At 38.1% G+C, this 17,249-nt stretch overlaps 1 protein-coding gene across 1 annotated transcript in view; it reads left to right on the top strand.

The window, feature by feature from the left end:
* Positions 1 to 17,249, top strand: part of syn2b (synapsin IIb) — an 83,820-nt gene that overhangs the window by 38,399 nt on the left and 28,172 nt on the right. Inside the window, exons 2-3 of the mRNA XM_085160673.1 lie at positions 11,436 to 11,493; positions 12,947 to 13,038. Coding sequence (XP_085016799.1) covers positions 11,436 to 11,493; positions 12,947 to 13,038 — 150 coding nt within the window. The remainder of the gene's footprint in view (positions 1 to 11,435; positions 11,494 to 12,946; positions 13,039 to 17,249) is intronic.

Genomic DNA, 17,249 nt, shown 5'->3' with positions numbered 1-17,249 from the left:
CCCTCTCAGTCCACCCTCTGTTTCCCTCTCTGTGTCTCTGGTCCTGTCTGATGTTAGTAGCTCTGCTTTGGTTACTGCCTGCTAGAGCAGGGCGATATGACCAAAAATATTTATCACGATATACATTTGAAAATTTGTGATAACGATATAACTGACGATATAATTGACACTAAACAAAATACTTTACAACTGTCTTCATGCCCAAAGTGATAGCAAAACCATACATTTTTGCTTTTTAGAAATCCCTCGGGCAGAACATAATGAGTGACAGCTAGCAAGCTAACTACCTTCATGGATGACATGATGTTAGACTTTATTCTAATAAAGTTTAACGTCATGTTAAACAGTGACACTGATCATTTTATTGAAGACAAAAACATTAGGGCTGTTTCTAACTCTCAGTGATGCCACAGTGTTTGAGTTTGGGAATCAAAGAATGACATTAGACTTAAAAGGCAGATAGCTACCAATAAAATAAGCTTAAAAGGGTTTCAAATGGACATTAAAGAATAAGGTTTCTGTATTTTTATTAGTGTCAACATACCTGGTGTGAAGAATTTTTTTTTATAAAGAGTTTTGTAAAAACTGTTTTAAACATGTCAGTGAGTTTTATATAACACTTGATATGAAAGAAATAAACACCGAATATGTGTTATTCTGTAGCTGAAAATAGTCCCGAAGAAATACAGTTGTTGACAATATAAACAACGGCAGATTTGTTCTTTACAAAACTTGAGTGAAGTAAACCTCACAGGAGACCTGATGAATAACTGTAAGCTGGTAGAGGGTTGGCAAGAAACAAGAGAAATTATGAGAGAAAAACAAAGAAAGCTGCAAAACAAAATAAAAACAAACTCGTCAAATTAAAGGAACAACATAAAACAAATGGCTGTCACTCCCTCCTTCTTTACAAGGATACCAACCATAATAATCACACACTTAGACACAAAACCAAAGCCACACTCAGCACACACAGCCCAACGACAAATCATCTGCATGTGGGGTTAAGCGAAACCTCAAGAAAACAATCATCTAAGGCTATTAGTTTCAAAATGCTCCCTAGATGAGTCCTTTTTCATTAGCACACACACTGTGCTGTATTTGGGTGCTGTCATACATGCAAACTTAGAAGCATGCTTCGGCATCTACACGAGAGGGCAGTCTGCCCCACAGGTCTGTGTTTATCACAGTAATGTGATAAAACCACACAGGCAAAACCACAGAGATAAGTCCTCTTCTGCTGCATGGACATAAACACATCTCCAGCCCCATTTATCACACTACTGAAGAAAATGTACAAGCGTAGAGCAGACCATAAATATTTGGTTATATGTATTTTTTCAGGTTCTGTGCTTAAGTGCATACAATTTTAAAAAGAAATATAAGCTTTATTTTGTGTTGGTTTGCATTAGAACCGAATAAAGTGTATTTTTAGTTTATACAGTGTTTGGGACTTCAGAAGTAATTGGACAAGTCAAGTCAAACAATCATATTTTATCAAATTTATGTACATAAATCAACGTCACATCGACCCTCTCCATGCAGCCACCTGCGTGTCGTGGAGTCTCCTTCAACCTGGTCTTGAAGTGGGCTGCTACACAATCAGATTAAGGGTCAGCTAGCCCAGGCAATCCACTCCTAAGAAGCTATTTGATTACTTTGGCTTTGGTTGTGTATTTGCTGTGAATGGTACCTATTTCTGATGCACAGAGTTGGAACAAACAGAAAGCTCACGTATGCCTCTGCATTCGTCATGTTGTTGCTTCCATCAGCAACGAAACAGTTATCACTCACTGACAGTTATTTCACTGCTGTCCCAAAAAACTTCAAAAGAAAAATGTATCTAAAATTTATTTCTCCATTTTAAATTAAAACCCGAACAGCAAACATATTGAAACCATTTTCCTGTAAATTCTAATACTTTCAATATTCTGTATCTAATTGAAATCAGAGGAGCCATAATTTATCATATGACCTGCTTTCCACAACATGCAGTGGTTTCTAGACACACAAATGAGCTTCAGTCTCTGGGATATCTGCTTTCCTGTAGGGCTCACTGAAGGAGGATGATAGCAGGAGGGGTTACAGCCCCCCTGGTCCGCGGCTAAATAATTCAAGCGACATCCACACCTCAAGGCAAAAATGTACAAGTCAATACCACTGATTCAAAGGTTTCTATGCTGTGTCTGTTCCATCAGCACAGCCTATCAAAGGTCTGGCTCTCCTGACCAATTTTAACATTGAGCAAGAGCACGGAGTGTCAGTGAAAAATACTGATACCCTGCTTAGTGAGAGAAAGGCAGGAGAGTAAATTATGTTTGCCTATTCATGCCTTGTCAGTGTCTGTGAGTTTCTTAGTGATTTACTGTGGCCTTCTCGACTAGCATGAGTCATCAGAAAGCTGCTTGTCACAACATGGTCAGACAAAGCTTGGAAACTAAATTGATAGATTATGATAAATCAGTGTGAGCAGTGTCAAAGAAAAATTAAAGATCAAATAGACAAGTATACTTGTAAAAAATGGGAAAAAAATCCTAATATTATATAAAGTAATGTAAAAAAAAAGGTTTTCACAGGTCTCTAAGAACTGTTTTGTATAACCAAGTTCATTTCATGATTCTGTACCCTGCAGAGCCACTTTTAGCAGCAATAACTTGAAGTAATTATTTTTTGTATGACTTGATCAGACTCTAATATCACACTTTACAATGTTGCTTCAGTTCACTGGAGTTTGTGGATATTCGTTTATGCACAGCTCTCTTAAAGTCTTGGGACTACATTTAAGTCAGGTTAAGGTCTGGACTATGATTAGGACATCACAAAATTTTGCTCCTTTTCTTTTTCACTTATTTTTTTGTAGAATTGTTGCTGTGCTTCAGATCTTTGTCCTGTATCATCATTCAGTTTCTACTAAGCTTTATCACATCCTTACATTTAACTCTAGAATACTTTGGTACACAGAGGAGGTCATTGTCAACTCAATGTCTGCAAGATGCTCAGGTTCTGTGGCTGTGAAACAATCCCAAATCATCATCCCTCCACTACTGTGCTGTGTTTGGTTTTCACCAAACACGGTGCAGTGCATCATGGGCACACATCTCCACTTTGGTCTCATCTGTCGAAAGAAAATTGTTCCAAAACTTTGAAGGCCGAAGCCATGTTGCCATGTTAGGTTTTTAGAGAGAAGTTCCGAGGAGAAGGCTTTCTCTTTTCTCTTCTTTCTGTGTTAACACACACGCCTGAGTGCTCCAGACCAGCAAACAACCACAACTTCTGCTTTTATAGGTGTGGTCACACTTGCTGATGATCAGGTGATTTACTCTCTTAATTCATATGGAAGAAGTAGGCGTGTACTTTTTCCCAGTTTTCCCAGTACTGCATAGAGTTCCATTAAGTATTTTTCACTTAACTGTATTTTGTATTCATTCAATGTTTATCAAATATTGTTTTGAATTTTAGTGCATTTAAAGGAAAGCAGACTGTTTTTCTTCAACGTGAAATATAGTGTACCTTTGAGGATTTTATTTCATCCAACAATAATTAATCAATAATGAGCACAGTCTATTGTTTACTGGTATTTAATGAAGCTGCCTGTGAGGACCTGTGCGGTGTCTTTTTGAAGACAGTCTTTTTGGCTCAGAGGAACTGTCCTCATGCTCAGTTATACACCAGGGTTTCATTATATTGTGGTTAGAGCCAGTTTGCATTGCTCTGTAATTGGAGTCGTAAACACCACTGTATGAAATCTACAGTTTAACATGACAAAATAGCGGGTATCCCTTTTTGAACAAGAGTGTATAAATACATACTCCAGTTATATCCTGTTAAGGATTTCTGTTTTCTCACACCTTTCCTTGGTAGTCTAACATAAACACAGATGATGACTTCAGATGATGCTATTTATTCATCTTTCCACCATATGACACAATAACTTATACTCAGGATGTAGTCCGAAAGTTTCCATAGAGACTGGAAATGAATTCTTGGTGTACAGCCTGCAAAGTTCACCGATCCCTGTGTTTCATTTTCATGCACCTACATTGTCTGTTTGCACCAGCTGTCTCTCACTACACTTGAACAGACACTTATAATACCCTTCTACCCAGCAGCCAGAATCTTGATTTCCACAATCTCAAGTGTAGATCCAGTAGAGGCAAAGGCGAATACTGGCTCGGATTGCCACAACAAAAGAAGGGACAGCAGTCATGTTGTAAAAATTAAAGCATTCTTGATCATATGAAACTACAGTAGATCAGCTTTCATTTATTAAAATCACAGCTTTGTTCTTTTCAAAGTGTTTGCATAACTTGACAACTTTTTCTCTGTCTTCTCTACTGGTAGGCAAATATGTCAGCAATATAATATTTTGACACTTAACACAAAGTACCTTGCATGATCACTCGTGCACAACTCTTGTTTTCTTGCATCTTTTGGATGCACCTACACACTGAATCAATTATCAAAACTACTGAGTGAGAGGTGGACAAATGCCTCTGAAGGGTAAACAACAGCTAAAATAGGAGAGAAAAGAGTGGAGAAATAGAGTGCCAAGGAACACTTTCTATCATAATGTTTATATGTGTATGTGTAATAGGATATAATAGGCAGCAGATACAGTCATTATACCACGATTATTGACTGTATACTTGCCAAGTAAATTTCATTGTATGATACAGGACTTTAGGCCATGTATACATCTTTCAGGGTAGATATTTGTTGAAATGGTCCTGTCTATTTCATGACCTTTTAGCAACCAGACGTGAAGTGTGTGTCTTTTGGTGTGAAGTTTCTCTCTTCTGTGCCTTGGAGCCTAAGAGCAGAGTAAAAACTTTAAGAACTGAAAAATCTACTACTATCTGACTTTTTAGCAGAAGTATGCAGAGCGTGATGCTAGAGCTATAACATGTTTTCTTTATTTTAAATCTACTCGTTGTATCCCCATCTGCAATACTGCTGGCACTCATTTCTTTGCCTTTTGCTCTCATCTGTCTTTGTCATCTTTTCCTCTCCTTATTGTTGTCTCTCTGCCATTACCATGCATTGATTTGAAAGGCTTAATTTCCACAGGCTGCTGCAGACTCATGGACTCCACCAATCAATAGCAAAAGTGGAATCATATTAAATGATTGTAGAAAAATGAGCTCAACCATTACATTTAGACCAGTAAAAAGTCCTCGATAATTTGGCCTGCTGTTACTGTAGTTCACAAAATATGCATCTAAACCATCTATGTCATTTGAGATAGTAACATTTTATAATGGACTGCATTGCTAAAATTTGCAGACAAATGGTGTCCTGAGCTGAATATGAGGTTCCCACAGAGTCATTTCTACAGTTAAAAACATCATAGAAATATCTGCATCTGTTCCAGAAGTTCACAATTTCAGTAACACATCCACTTAACACAGAACCATTACTAATTGCTACTGTGCATCGCTTCTCTTTTTACTAAATTGAAGCCATTCGACTATTATGTAACCATGCAGACATTTCTTTTATCCCTAACTCTTATCAACTTAATCCATTAGAAACTTACTTCAGATGCATTTGGCTGATGTTCATGAGTTGAAGCTTACATTTACTTTTACAAAGACAATTCCCCAAATTTGGAGATGCTGTATAAAATGTAAATAAGAACAGAATGCAATGATTTGCAGATCTCATAAATTCATATTTTATCTGTGATATAGAAAACATATCAAATGTTTAAACAAACAAAATGTGCCAAATGTGTCGCATCCCTTCAATTTTTTACAGCAGTAAATGTCTGGGAACTGAGGAAACCAGCTGCTGGACCTTTGGGAGAGGATTGTTGTCCCATTTCTGCCCGACATAGGATTTTAGCTGCTCAACAATTTTGGGACATTGTATTCTTCAAATGTTTTCAATTGGTGAGGCCACCTGGAGTCTTCTGTGAAGCCCTGCTGTTGTGATAAATGCAGTAAACAGTTTAGCATTTTCGTGCTATAATATAAAAGGTCTTCCCTGAAAAAGATATCGTTTGAATGAGAGCATATGTTGCTCTAGAACCTGTATATACCTTTCAGCACTGATGGTGCCTTTCCAGATGTGCAAACTGCTAATTCTATAGGCTCTGATGCATGCTGGAGCAGATGTAGGCTTTTGAACTGAGTACTGATAACAAGCAGTCTCTCTGTTCTTTAGACTGGAGCAGGCAGCATATATGTTTCCAAAAATAATTTCACATTTCAATTTGTATGACCAAAGAATAGTTTCCTTTTGCCTCAATGTCCACATTTATGGATTACACAGTGAACTGTGTTCACAAATTTCTGCAAGTGTTCATGAACCCATGCTTTGATTTCCATGATGGAACCATGAAGGTTTTTAACACAGTGCTGCCTGAGATCATAAGCGTCTAATGATGACGATAATGTTGATGGCTTTTGTTGTTAGCTTTGCTTTATTTCTAGTCAAATTTGGATTCTTGCAGTTATGGTGCTTTGAGCTTTTTATGTAGCAGTAAAAAGCTTCAGTATCTGAATCTTGCCTTAGTTTGAGCCACATTTTGCAATCTAGTTTCTGAGCTGTAAACTCATTTCTTGGGTTTCAATTATATGCTGCCTCACTTTTCTTCCCCCGTGTCTTGTTAAGTCTCCATCTCGCTGTTCGATGTTCGCCTGTTGTATTTTGGTAGCTGTTTTCTTCTGTGGCTTGTTCCTGGGTTTACATCCTGTGTCTTGTCATTCTTGATCAGTTTCAGCTGTGTCTGGTTACCTTATGTTTCCAATTTTCCGATTAGTTCTTGTGTCTTCAGACCCTCACTTTGCTTCTGTTCTTTGTCATGTTGTACTGTTTAATCTGTGTGCCTTATACAGTTTTTGTTTCTCCTGTTATTTAATCAGCCTAAATAAATGGCTCTGTTTGTTATTGAAATGCGGTTTTCCTTTGTCCTTGCATCTGGGTCCGCACATCTTCATTCTCCAAACGTGACAGCCCATCTTTACTACTGAGAAACTGCCATTCTAAGAAGTTCTTTGTAACACTTGCATGTGTTAACAGACCCCAGCATGACACACATACAGCCTGCTTTTGCCTTGCCACAACTCTTTTTTATATCCAATCATGTCACTGACCTGCTACCAATTAACCTAATTAGTTCCTAAATGTTCCTCCAACTGTTTCTTTTCAGTGCCACTTACCTTTCCAGCCTTTTGCTTCCCCCATGAGAGATGTTGCTGCCATAAAATTGAAAATGAGCTCATGTTTTTCATAAACATTTAATACATTGTGAATAAAATATGAGTTTATGAGATCTGCAAATCTGCAAATATACGCATTATGTTTTTATTTACATTTTACAAAACAACCCATTTTTTTGTCATTTGTTCTTCTATCTTTGTCTGTTAGGCTCATTTTGATAATGTCTACCACAGTCTTAATGCATATATATCTATATATCTATATATATCTATATGTGTGTGTGTGTGTGTGTGTATATATATATATATATATATATACACATATATATATATATATATATATATAGAAAGAGAGAGAGAGATCAGAGAGATCAATATTAACAATAAATGTTGTTTACACAGTTTGATGGTGGGGTTCAATGTAAAATTTAATTTACATTGAATTGTTGCTTTAACACAAGCTAATAGACTTTTGGGGAATTGCTCTGTACATATTTCCTCATAATGTTGATCTCTGCTGCAGTGCACTTTAATGCCGAGTAGTCCGTCACTGCTGATGGATTGAACACACTTTTCGGTTTTCTCTAGAATAACAAAGCAGCAGTGGGTGTGTGTCTCTGGGCAACACTATTAGACTCTGCTCAACTATATGTGTTTATTTTTTAAGACATTAGTGGATGTTATGTAATAAATACATGAAAACTTAGGAATAACCTGTCAGAGATGATTTGTTTTTGGCAGCCTTGGGATGTATGGCATCCTTTAGCCTAACAGAACTAGTCACACTATCTGCCCCCTGAGACTGCTCATTATGCTGAAGGAAACAGAGGCTTGAATGGATGTAACAGAGAGAAAGCTTTCAATATAACAGTCTTTGCCTGAGGGTGCATACAGTGGCTTGCAAAAGTATTCGGCCCCCTTGAACTTTTCCACATTTTCAATCTGGTTTTCGCTCATGTCACAGTAGAGAAACTGCTTTGCTTAAAGTCACTAAAGATCTTCTAATCGGAGCTGACTCTGGTTTTCTCACCATTCTCGTCCTTTTAGATCTGAGTTCAGCCTTCGACACCATTTCTCACTCTGTACTTCTAAGCAGACTTTTCTCTCTCGGCATCTCTGACACACCCCTCGCCTGGTTTCAATCATATCTCCTCGACCGTTCACAGTTTATTCAACTAAGATCATTACGCTCTCGTCTATTCCCCGTCACCTCTGGTGTACCTCAAGGCTCAGTTTTAGGCCCTCTTCTCTTCATAATATACATCCTCCCTCGATCATTCAGAAATGGAAGAAGTATGGACGGCCTTGTCTTGGTAGGTTTACAGTTGTTCCATACTTCTTCCATTTCTGAATGATCGCTTGAACAGTGCTCCGTGGGATGTTCAAGGCTTGGGAAATCTTTTTGTAGCCTAAGCCTGCTTTAAATTTCTCAATAACTTTATCCCTGACCTGTCTGGTGTCTAAATCCAATCGAGAATCTGTGGCAAGATCTGAAAACTGCTGTTCACAAATGCTGTCCATCTAATCTGACTGAGCTGGAGCGGTTTTGCAAAGAAGAATGGGCAAGAATTTCAATCGCTAGATGTGCAAAGCTGGTAGAGACATACCCTAAAAGACTGGAGGCTGTAATTGCAGCAAAAGGTGGTTCTACAAAGTTTTGACTCAGGGGGATGAATAATTACACACACCCCACTTTTCATTTATTTATTTGTAAAAAATGTTTGGAATCATGTATGATTTTCGTTCCACTTCTCACGTGTACACCACTTTGTATTGGTCTTTCACGTGGAATTCCAATAAAATTGATTCATGTTTGTGGCTGTAATGTGACAAAATGTGGGAAAGTTCATGGGGGGCCAAATACTTTTGCAAGCCACTGTAAGTCTGTGCTGGCAAAGCATTGTTTCTACCTTTATGCCTTCTATCTTATTGTATACTATTCTGGGTTTGCTGGAAACTGGGTCGTGTGTAAAGGGTAACTTCCTCCTACTGACCTACAGTGGTTTACTTTGACTTGCAAGTGAAACTGCTTTTTTTCCACTAGGTGAGGCAAAAACCTTACCTCTTTTCAACGTGGTTTTAAGCTACCCTAAGCTGTGTTACATGCATGATTGTTGCATTATTTGAGAACCAAGTAGTTTTAGCTTCAGGTAATGCAAACCATTGAACTGTATGTTCCAGCTAAGCATTTGCACTGTGCAATATTTAAAGCTATGTTATAGATATATTTACTAGCCTGCCAAACTAATTTTCAGCCATAGCAAGCAGCAAAGATGTAGGTGAATTACACTGTGGAGGATTTAGCTGCTAAATAATTAGACATTTCCTCTAAGTAGTGGCAAATAGCACAAGTGAATACAGGATATATCGAGTTGCATGAACACATAACTAGATGCAGGCTAAGGTCGCTGCTTGTGTGCTGGATATGTAAAAAGTCGCCTGTTTGCATTTACTTTTGCTACTTAAGTGTGACAGTGTCAGTGGTGAATTTTTACTGAGAATAAATTGCAGTAATACAGCTTTGTGGACATCTGATACAGTAACATTTTGTCATCACACACACATTGAATGTACAGGTCATCTTTGTTCATATCCAGTAAAAGTTCACTCCCAGAAATTCACTTACAGCTCAGTTGAGGATATTTATGTGCACGTCCTGCATTTTGCTATGTGACAGCAGCATGATGCTTTTTAATGGAATTAAACAAAGAGGCTCCATCAGCTGTCTTTCAGTAGAGCTCTATAATTGTCCATTAGTGTGTTGCCCTGGTATTGCATATCTCTGTGTATTGTTTGCTTCATGCACCAGATACTGAACACATACTGAACCCTCATTTGCTCCTAAACCCATACAGCAGCAGAGGCACCAGCTATGTTTGACTCTCAATACTCTGTTTGGAGGCACTGTGGTGTAACTTGTTGAGTTATTGCTGTGGGAAGTGATGACATTTTTCATTCATAAGTATGATGCGTGGCATGCGGTGGTCATTTTTCACGATGTAGTAGAGGCTTCAGTGGTGAATTCATGGGTGTCACCACTGCAGTGTGTTTAATCAGCTGCCTGTGCTGAGACACACACTAAAACGATCAATTTCTAGTAGGGCTAATAAAGATATATTGCTGCAGTTATAAGGTCACCAATTTTGTTGGTGTGGTTATTGTTTGTCAGAAGTTAAGGCATCATATCCTCAAAGTGTTTCTCTCACAGATGGTCTAATCCTAATGAACCACACTAACGAACCAGATGCCTGCGTGCCGCATTACACGAGGTCCCTGTGAGGTTATGTGGAAAAAAAAACCCTGCAAATATTTTTAATTGACAGCACAGAGAGGAGCCATGTGTGCGTGTGCAATCTGATGTCATGTTAAATTGTGGTACATGAGCTGGCATAGTATTTGCCGAGGATGGCTGTTTGAATGAATAATTGAAGGAGGTTCAATTAGGAGTGAGATTAGAGAGGGAGTCTTTTTACCCGGGATCCAAATGTGTTTGGAGAACTCACTTCTCCATCTTTTTAGATGCATCTCGTCTCCTGGAGTTTCCTGAAAAGACATCTCACAAAGTATTTCATAATAAATTTGGTGAAGACTCATAAAGAAAAGCTATCAGATGCGACTTCCAAAACATGTCTGCTGTTTTTGATTCATGTTCTTGGTTATTGCTTTTTTTTTAAGAGTCAGTGTACGGTTTGATGATGGATGTGCAGTAAACACTCTGCGATCCATTTGTGATGCCTGTGTATAATAAAAAACATCCTGCTTGTGTTTTGGCTGTCGGTCTGTGTGCCTCTATTGCTCTTCTCATTCTCTGTGCCTGTCTGTCTTTTCCTGCCTGCTCTCCATCTGTCTGCCTGTTTGTGTTTACTTGCAATCTATTTCTACGTCACTCTTGAGCGATTGGCGGCTGAGATATTAGTACGTAAACATCGAACAACACACTTATTGGAAGCATTTATCATCCAAACTGCAAAATGTTTTACAGTTTGGATCAAAATTTAACGTCACCACCATGTGTGATGAGACCAGCTGCAGTTTCAGCATGGCCTTCTTATCTACTGTATCTTTTGTAATATGTTCACAAAGGCTCATTAAAATATGCTTCGTCATGCAAATATGAGAAAGTTTGGCCATTAGAAGTACACAAACAAAGGCCTCCATTTTCTGTCTCCCATTTGTGCCACAGCAGCTATATTGTCCAGTAGAGGGCAGCATAGACAACTGAGAGGTTTGGTGTGTGCAATAGCAAACTAAAACACTTCTCTTCTTTTGCAGGGGCAAAGTGTTTCGAGGAAAGAAGGTCCTTGGGGAATATGACATCAAAGTGGAGCAGGTATCATGCTGGATTTAATAAATATGTGATGCTACAGAAAAGAGATGCCAGTCATCAAAGTGAACTGATATTCTATTGAGTATCATTATTAATAACAACAGAAGATCCTTTTCGCAGCTGTAATGATCTGAGAGGAATTTAAGTTTTCTCTTTAGTTTAGCTTAAATCTCTTGGAAAACTAGAAATATTACTGTAAACATCAGTAGTATTTTAAGCCACTAGGTCATATTATGCTGATAAACATTTTAGAATGCTAACAGGCTAAACACAAGATTGTGTGAACCTGGTAAATATTACCTGCTTCACACCATAGTGATAGCATCGTCAAACAACATATGAGGTTGATGGTGTTAACATTTACCCCCAGGATACTCATAGTGTCACCTCATAGCAAACTAAACCTTAACATTAACACATACAGCTGCTGTCAAGACATGACGTCCCTCTAATGTTGAAATCTAATGTTGCTGATGACCTTGTAAACAAAGCTGTTTGATTTGGCCACATTTTCTTATGTAACCTTCACGTACACTAAAAAATTTTTGAGGTGTTTTGGTGAGGAAAACTTGAAAAATAATCAACTTTTTTGTATATATTTTGTATATATATATGGATTTACATTGATTTACTTTGTTTTTTAAACATCATAAAATTTTATTGTCCTCATCTGTCTTCTCCTTTGTCCAGTAAAGTGAGTGTCCACGCATGAACAGTTGGCTAGACTTGTAAAACAAAAAAAAGTACAGTAAAATTATACGGGACCTGTGTATTAGGCTGTACAGTTATTTTTGCTCACGTTGTTTCAGATGTAGGATTTGGCCGTCGCAGTGGTTTCATATTGGTTCAGCCAACTAACCAGAAAATCCTTTTGCAGTGCTCGGTTACTGCATTTGAGATGACTATTCTCTGGGGTTTCACACCAAACAGTTTCACACCTAATAGATGTTGACAGTTAAATTACAACCTCAAGCCTCACCACAGATGTGAAATAGACACCAGTGGAGACAGAAGTCGGCAGCTATGAGTCACAGACAGATCTTCGCTGTTTTTTCGACCACACCAAAGAGCAGCCATGTACATTGTTTTGCTGCACAAGCACACGGTTTATTTACGCTGCATAACACAACATGACTGCGTAAGTAAATAACAGCAGGAAAAGTCTGTGAGGTTGAAAAGTGTCGTTTAAGGACATTTGATAAAAGTGCAATTTTTTTTTTAAATTGTTTGTTTTGATTGCACCATGACTCATTCATTCAAATTCATTCAATGTGCATGCTGTGAAAGTAGCTTTATGAGAGAGAGAAATAGCACATTGGACAGAATTTCCTGCAAAAAACCTTCAACAATAAAACAATGTTATTTATTAAAAGCACAAATAACCAATCATAAGCATCAGATTGTATCAACATTGCATAGCTGATTAAATTATCTTCTTTTCTCCTTCGCCACGTAGGCTGAGTTCTCAGAGATCAACCTCGTCTCACATTCAAACGGGACCTGTAATGTGGACATGCAGGTCATCAGGGGCGGGACCAAAGTTGTCAGGTCAGCATCACACGTACACAGACACTGTCACACACATAGAGACAGAGTAATTGTTAAAACATCATTATCCTAATGAGTAAAATTGAACAGGAATAATCCCAAACTGGAAAGAGAAAAAACACAAATTCATAAACAGTGTAAATGACGACAGTGCATACGAAAAAAAACCCCAACTTGACTTCTACCCACTCTGTAACTTACCAGCAAGACACCTGTCAGCATTGCTTTAGCTTTCGGTGTCATTCATCTTTTCCTGATGTTACTGAAAGTGAAACAAAACATAAAGAGAGACAGGAGCAGGACATTGTGTGGTATGGTGTTCATCAGAAACAACACAAATTCATAAACAGTGTAAATGACATTTGTGAGGTCTTTGTGAGATAATTTCACCTTGGTTCTCACAGAAAATAGTAAACGCACATGAAGTGCACCAGTAAGCAACAAGAGCTTTTGATGGCAAACACAATGCAGCTGTAACCATTAACTAACTTTGCCTACAGTAATGCCATGAAGCCAAACCTACACCATCTTCACAAAATCACCAAACTTTGTAGTTTTACTGCTGTTGCAAGGGCACACAAAGGAGCACCAGGCACAGCGCTGCACGTGACACAAATGATTCTCCTCTTAAATTACAGCCACTTAACACAAATAAGTCCTTGGAAAATTACCACCACTTTGAATCCTTGTGAAAGGGCAAGAGCAAACTTACAGTTTTAGCCCTGATTTACCACATTTATGCATCAGTTAGCGTCGTTTCTGTAAGACAGAAAAGCTTCAGAGTGCATTTGGAAAGAATGAACATTGTTTACTGAAAGCTCTGATCAGTGGAAAAAGAGCAGAGGCGTATGACCACAACCATCACCCGCAGGGCGGTACAGTAGATTTGCCTATACTGTAGACATGCTCACACACCACAAACCACACTGACAGAGACACCAGTGTCCTGGCTGAAGACTGGGACTCATTAAGCAAGACGGTAGCTCCTACTGGTGTAAAACAAGCAAAAAACCAACAGGAAATGAAGGGTGTAGCATTAGTTTTATGATGGGCTGGCCTGCACATGCTCACACAATGACCAGGGCCAAATGCTGAAGATCATGTGGAGTAAATCAGACTTTAAATTACTGCGGGCAGAATGATTCACACTCGTCTGTCCCAGCTGTGTCATGTCTACGGAAGTCTTATTCTTTGTGTGGAGGCGATGAACGAGTTTCCAACATAAACCTCAGTGTGTCTTGCTGTCTGCCTGTGTGATGCACAGTTTTTCGACCTGAATGCACCTACAATTGATTCTGTAATTACAGCGTGTTCATTGATTTCAAGTCAAAGCGGGGAGTTCCTAACTGCTCAGATACTGCGTTGCTAAGTAACCTCGATCCCCGAAGATCTTTTATATCTAGACTTTACCACTGCACAATCTACATCTATACTGTCTTTACTGAACAATTTCTGTTTTGTTTTGTTTTTTTGTTTTGTTTTTAATTGTTATGTATGGAAAATGAAGCAATAAGAAAAAGTTTTGTTTTCTCATTATTTATGTTGAAACACTTTGCACTTTTTGCATTTGGGTGGTATTTTAGCAGTACTCACAGAGCATTTGGCAAACTCTTCAGTGCATGTATGCGTAGCTAGCCTCCACATACTCAGACACACAAACCAAAATTTGGATTTAATTGCTTATTTTTTAATGTATGTTAATGCACGTTAGCCATAGTCAGTATTCATAGCATCAGTATGTGAAACTCCCCGAAAAACAGCTAACGTGGCAAAGTCTATTACAGCAATTTCAGTAATTGATCACAATCAATTAGATCACAAACAACTCATTGATCGTTTGTGATCTGAACCATTTTGGGTCTGCTTATCCAGGAAAAACTGAATCTCTTTTGCTAATTGTTGTGGTGCGTACATGGAGTGCATCCATATGCTTAGCCACACACATAGGATTTCAGGCTAAACAGGACAACGCTCCACTAAAGGAATCATGCTATTTGATGAGAAGTCTTCAAGAGGCCATTAAAAATGTTTTGTGTTTTGTGTTTTGTCTGACTTTTGTTTGCTTTATTGAAGAAATTACTATTTATTTCTAAATAATCATCTTTTTGAGTTCAAAGAATTTATATTTAGAGTCACAAATAAATGTGCTCAAAGGCTAAAAAGGGCTATATTTAAAAGGCCCTCTTTTATAAATCTCAGTCATTGTTCTCAGTCGTTTAAGCCTCATTTCCACTCCCATATTTAGCCACAAATAAATGGGCACATGCCATAATTTCGCCATTTAAAAAATTGCTCTTCTATTTAATTATTGGACAAACTGCCAAGACAATATCCTGGAAGAAGTTTCTAAAGCACAGAAGATGAACTTTGGGTTGGTGTGGTTCACTTATGGAATCTCAAACAAAAGAAACTAAGGATAACCTGAAAGGGCTTGGGTCAATGATCCTGGCAGTGACAAAACAATCTATAAATAAAGATATACGAATAGTACTAATATTAGGGATAATGGTAAAAGTGAGTGACTCAATACAAAGCAGTACACTACAAGGATGTATGTGAGTTGGAATTTATGCATAAATTACTAGCGGGTGGGTTTGTAGACAGAAAAAATAAAAAGATAATAAGAAATGTAAGCTCTGTCTCATCTCCACTTTACCTGAGTGGGATTGGCTTGCTCCAAAAACCCAGTGCATGCATGGCCAGAGTATGCCTAACGTCTGCATATTCGTTTTCAAATTGTGCATGTTGCATCTATGTGAATACATCGTTTATACATGTGACAACCATCGCTTTAGTGTCATTTCATACTGAAAGCTTGTTTGGATTGCTGTGGCTTTCTTGGCAACATCGAATGAGGGTAGTACTGATGAGCCTTACTGCCAGTAATGAAGAGGTTACAGTCACATTAATTGCTCTGTCCTCTCCACCAGAGTCCTTTAGTTTGTTGGAGTGTCTGATTAGTATTCTCAGTGCATGAAGAGCTGGTGGTGGTCACACTGCGGCAGAGTTTTCACTCTCTGTCTGTCTCCTTTCACTCCTCTCTACATCTCTTTCTTCACTGTAGTCTTTCTCACACCTCTCTCTCTGCTTTTCCTCACATTCCCTCGCTGTCATACGTGCATGCAGGGACAAAAGAAAAAATAACAGGAGTCATGTCCTGTCAGCTTCAGCCATTCAGTGAGTTGAACTGCACTGAATATTGTTTCTGACCTTAACCCTCTGGTCATAAATTGCTTCTCTGAGCTTCAGTGCTGTGGGTGTTTTTTGTATGGAGACCTACACAGTTTCAAATGTAGAATATTACAGAAAATTTAAAAAGGACTTTAAATCAATAAAAAACCCACTGGGAACATATTACTCTCTGCAATTTAGCATTTATTTCTTTTCACTTGTGCATAACAATCTCTCATTACCTCTCAGTAGTTAGATTTTAATGCACTGCAGTCCTCATCACTGTTAACTGTGCACAGCCACCTCTCTGACAGTAGTATTTTCACCACCTTCATTTTCACCTGCCGTGATGGGATTTCCCAGCAGGACAGAATGTGTGTAAGGTTGAGGTTTCAATGTTATACCAAGAAAAAACAAGGTGAGACACAAGTAGCAAAACTCACTGTTTTCTAGCAGCTAATTTAAGTAGCAAAGTATTTGGGTTGTCCAAAATTTTATGAAGGGGAGGAATATAAGAGAAATATGTCATAATTTAGAGTTACTACATTGTTGATTGGTTACTTTTGAATATGTTTTTATTGGCAAATATAGTGTTTAATGTTTCAAACGTAATGTTTCCCTTTATCAATGCTGGGACTTTTTCTGACAGCAAAACAAAGATGTCAGGTTTATTGCAGTGGAGCTTTTAAATGGAGACCTTTTTTTCCTATTCGGTTTCTGCAGTAGAAAACAGTTTGCATTTTTTCCACACAGAAATCAATCAATAAAGAATCAGAACTCTAAGCAGAACTAACAATTGCACGGGTATCGATAAAATTGTGTCCGTGTTAATCTCTGTTTAGCAGTGGCAAAGAAGTAAAAGCAGATTTTTTTTTGTTGATTGATTAAATGCTCAAAACAAGACTCGAGTTATTATTAAACGACTAATTATAGTGTTTAAACTAATTCTAAGATCCTTCCTGAGAGAAACTTTTATATACAGTAATTTAATGGGTATGTGTTTAGTTAACTATCTCCTGCCCCCTTTTATAATCTGCTCA

The sequence above is a fragment of the Neolamprologus multifasciatus genome, chromosome 5 (genome assembly GCF_963576455.1).
Source record: "Neolamprologus multifasciatus chromosome 5, fNeoMul1.2, whole genome shotgun sequence".
NCBI classification, from domain to species: Eukaryota; Metazoa; Chordata; class Actinopteri; order Cichliformes; family Cichlidae; genus Neolamprologus; species Neolamprologus multifasciatus.
This window is presented reverse-complemented; position numbering and strand designations above follow the sequence as displayed.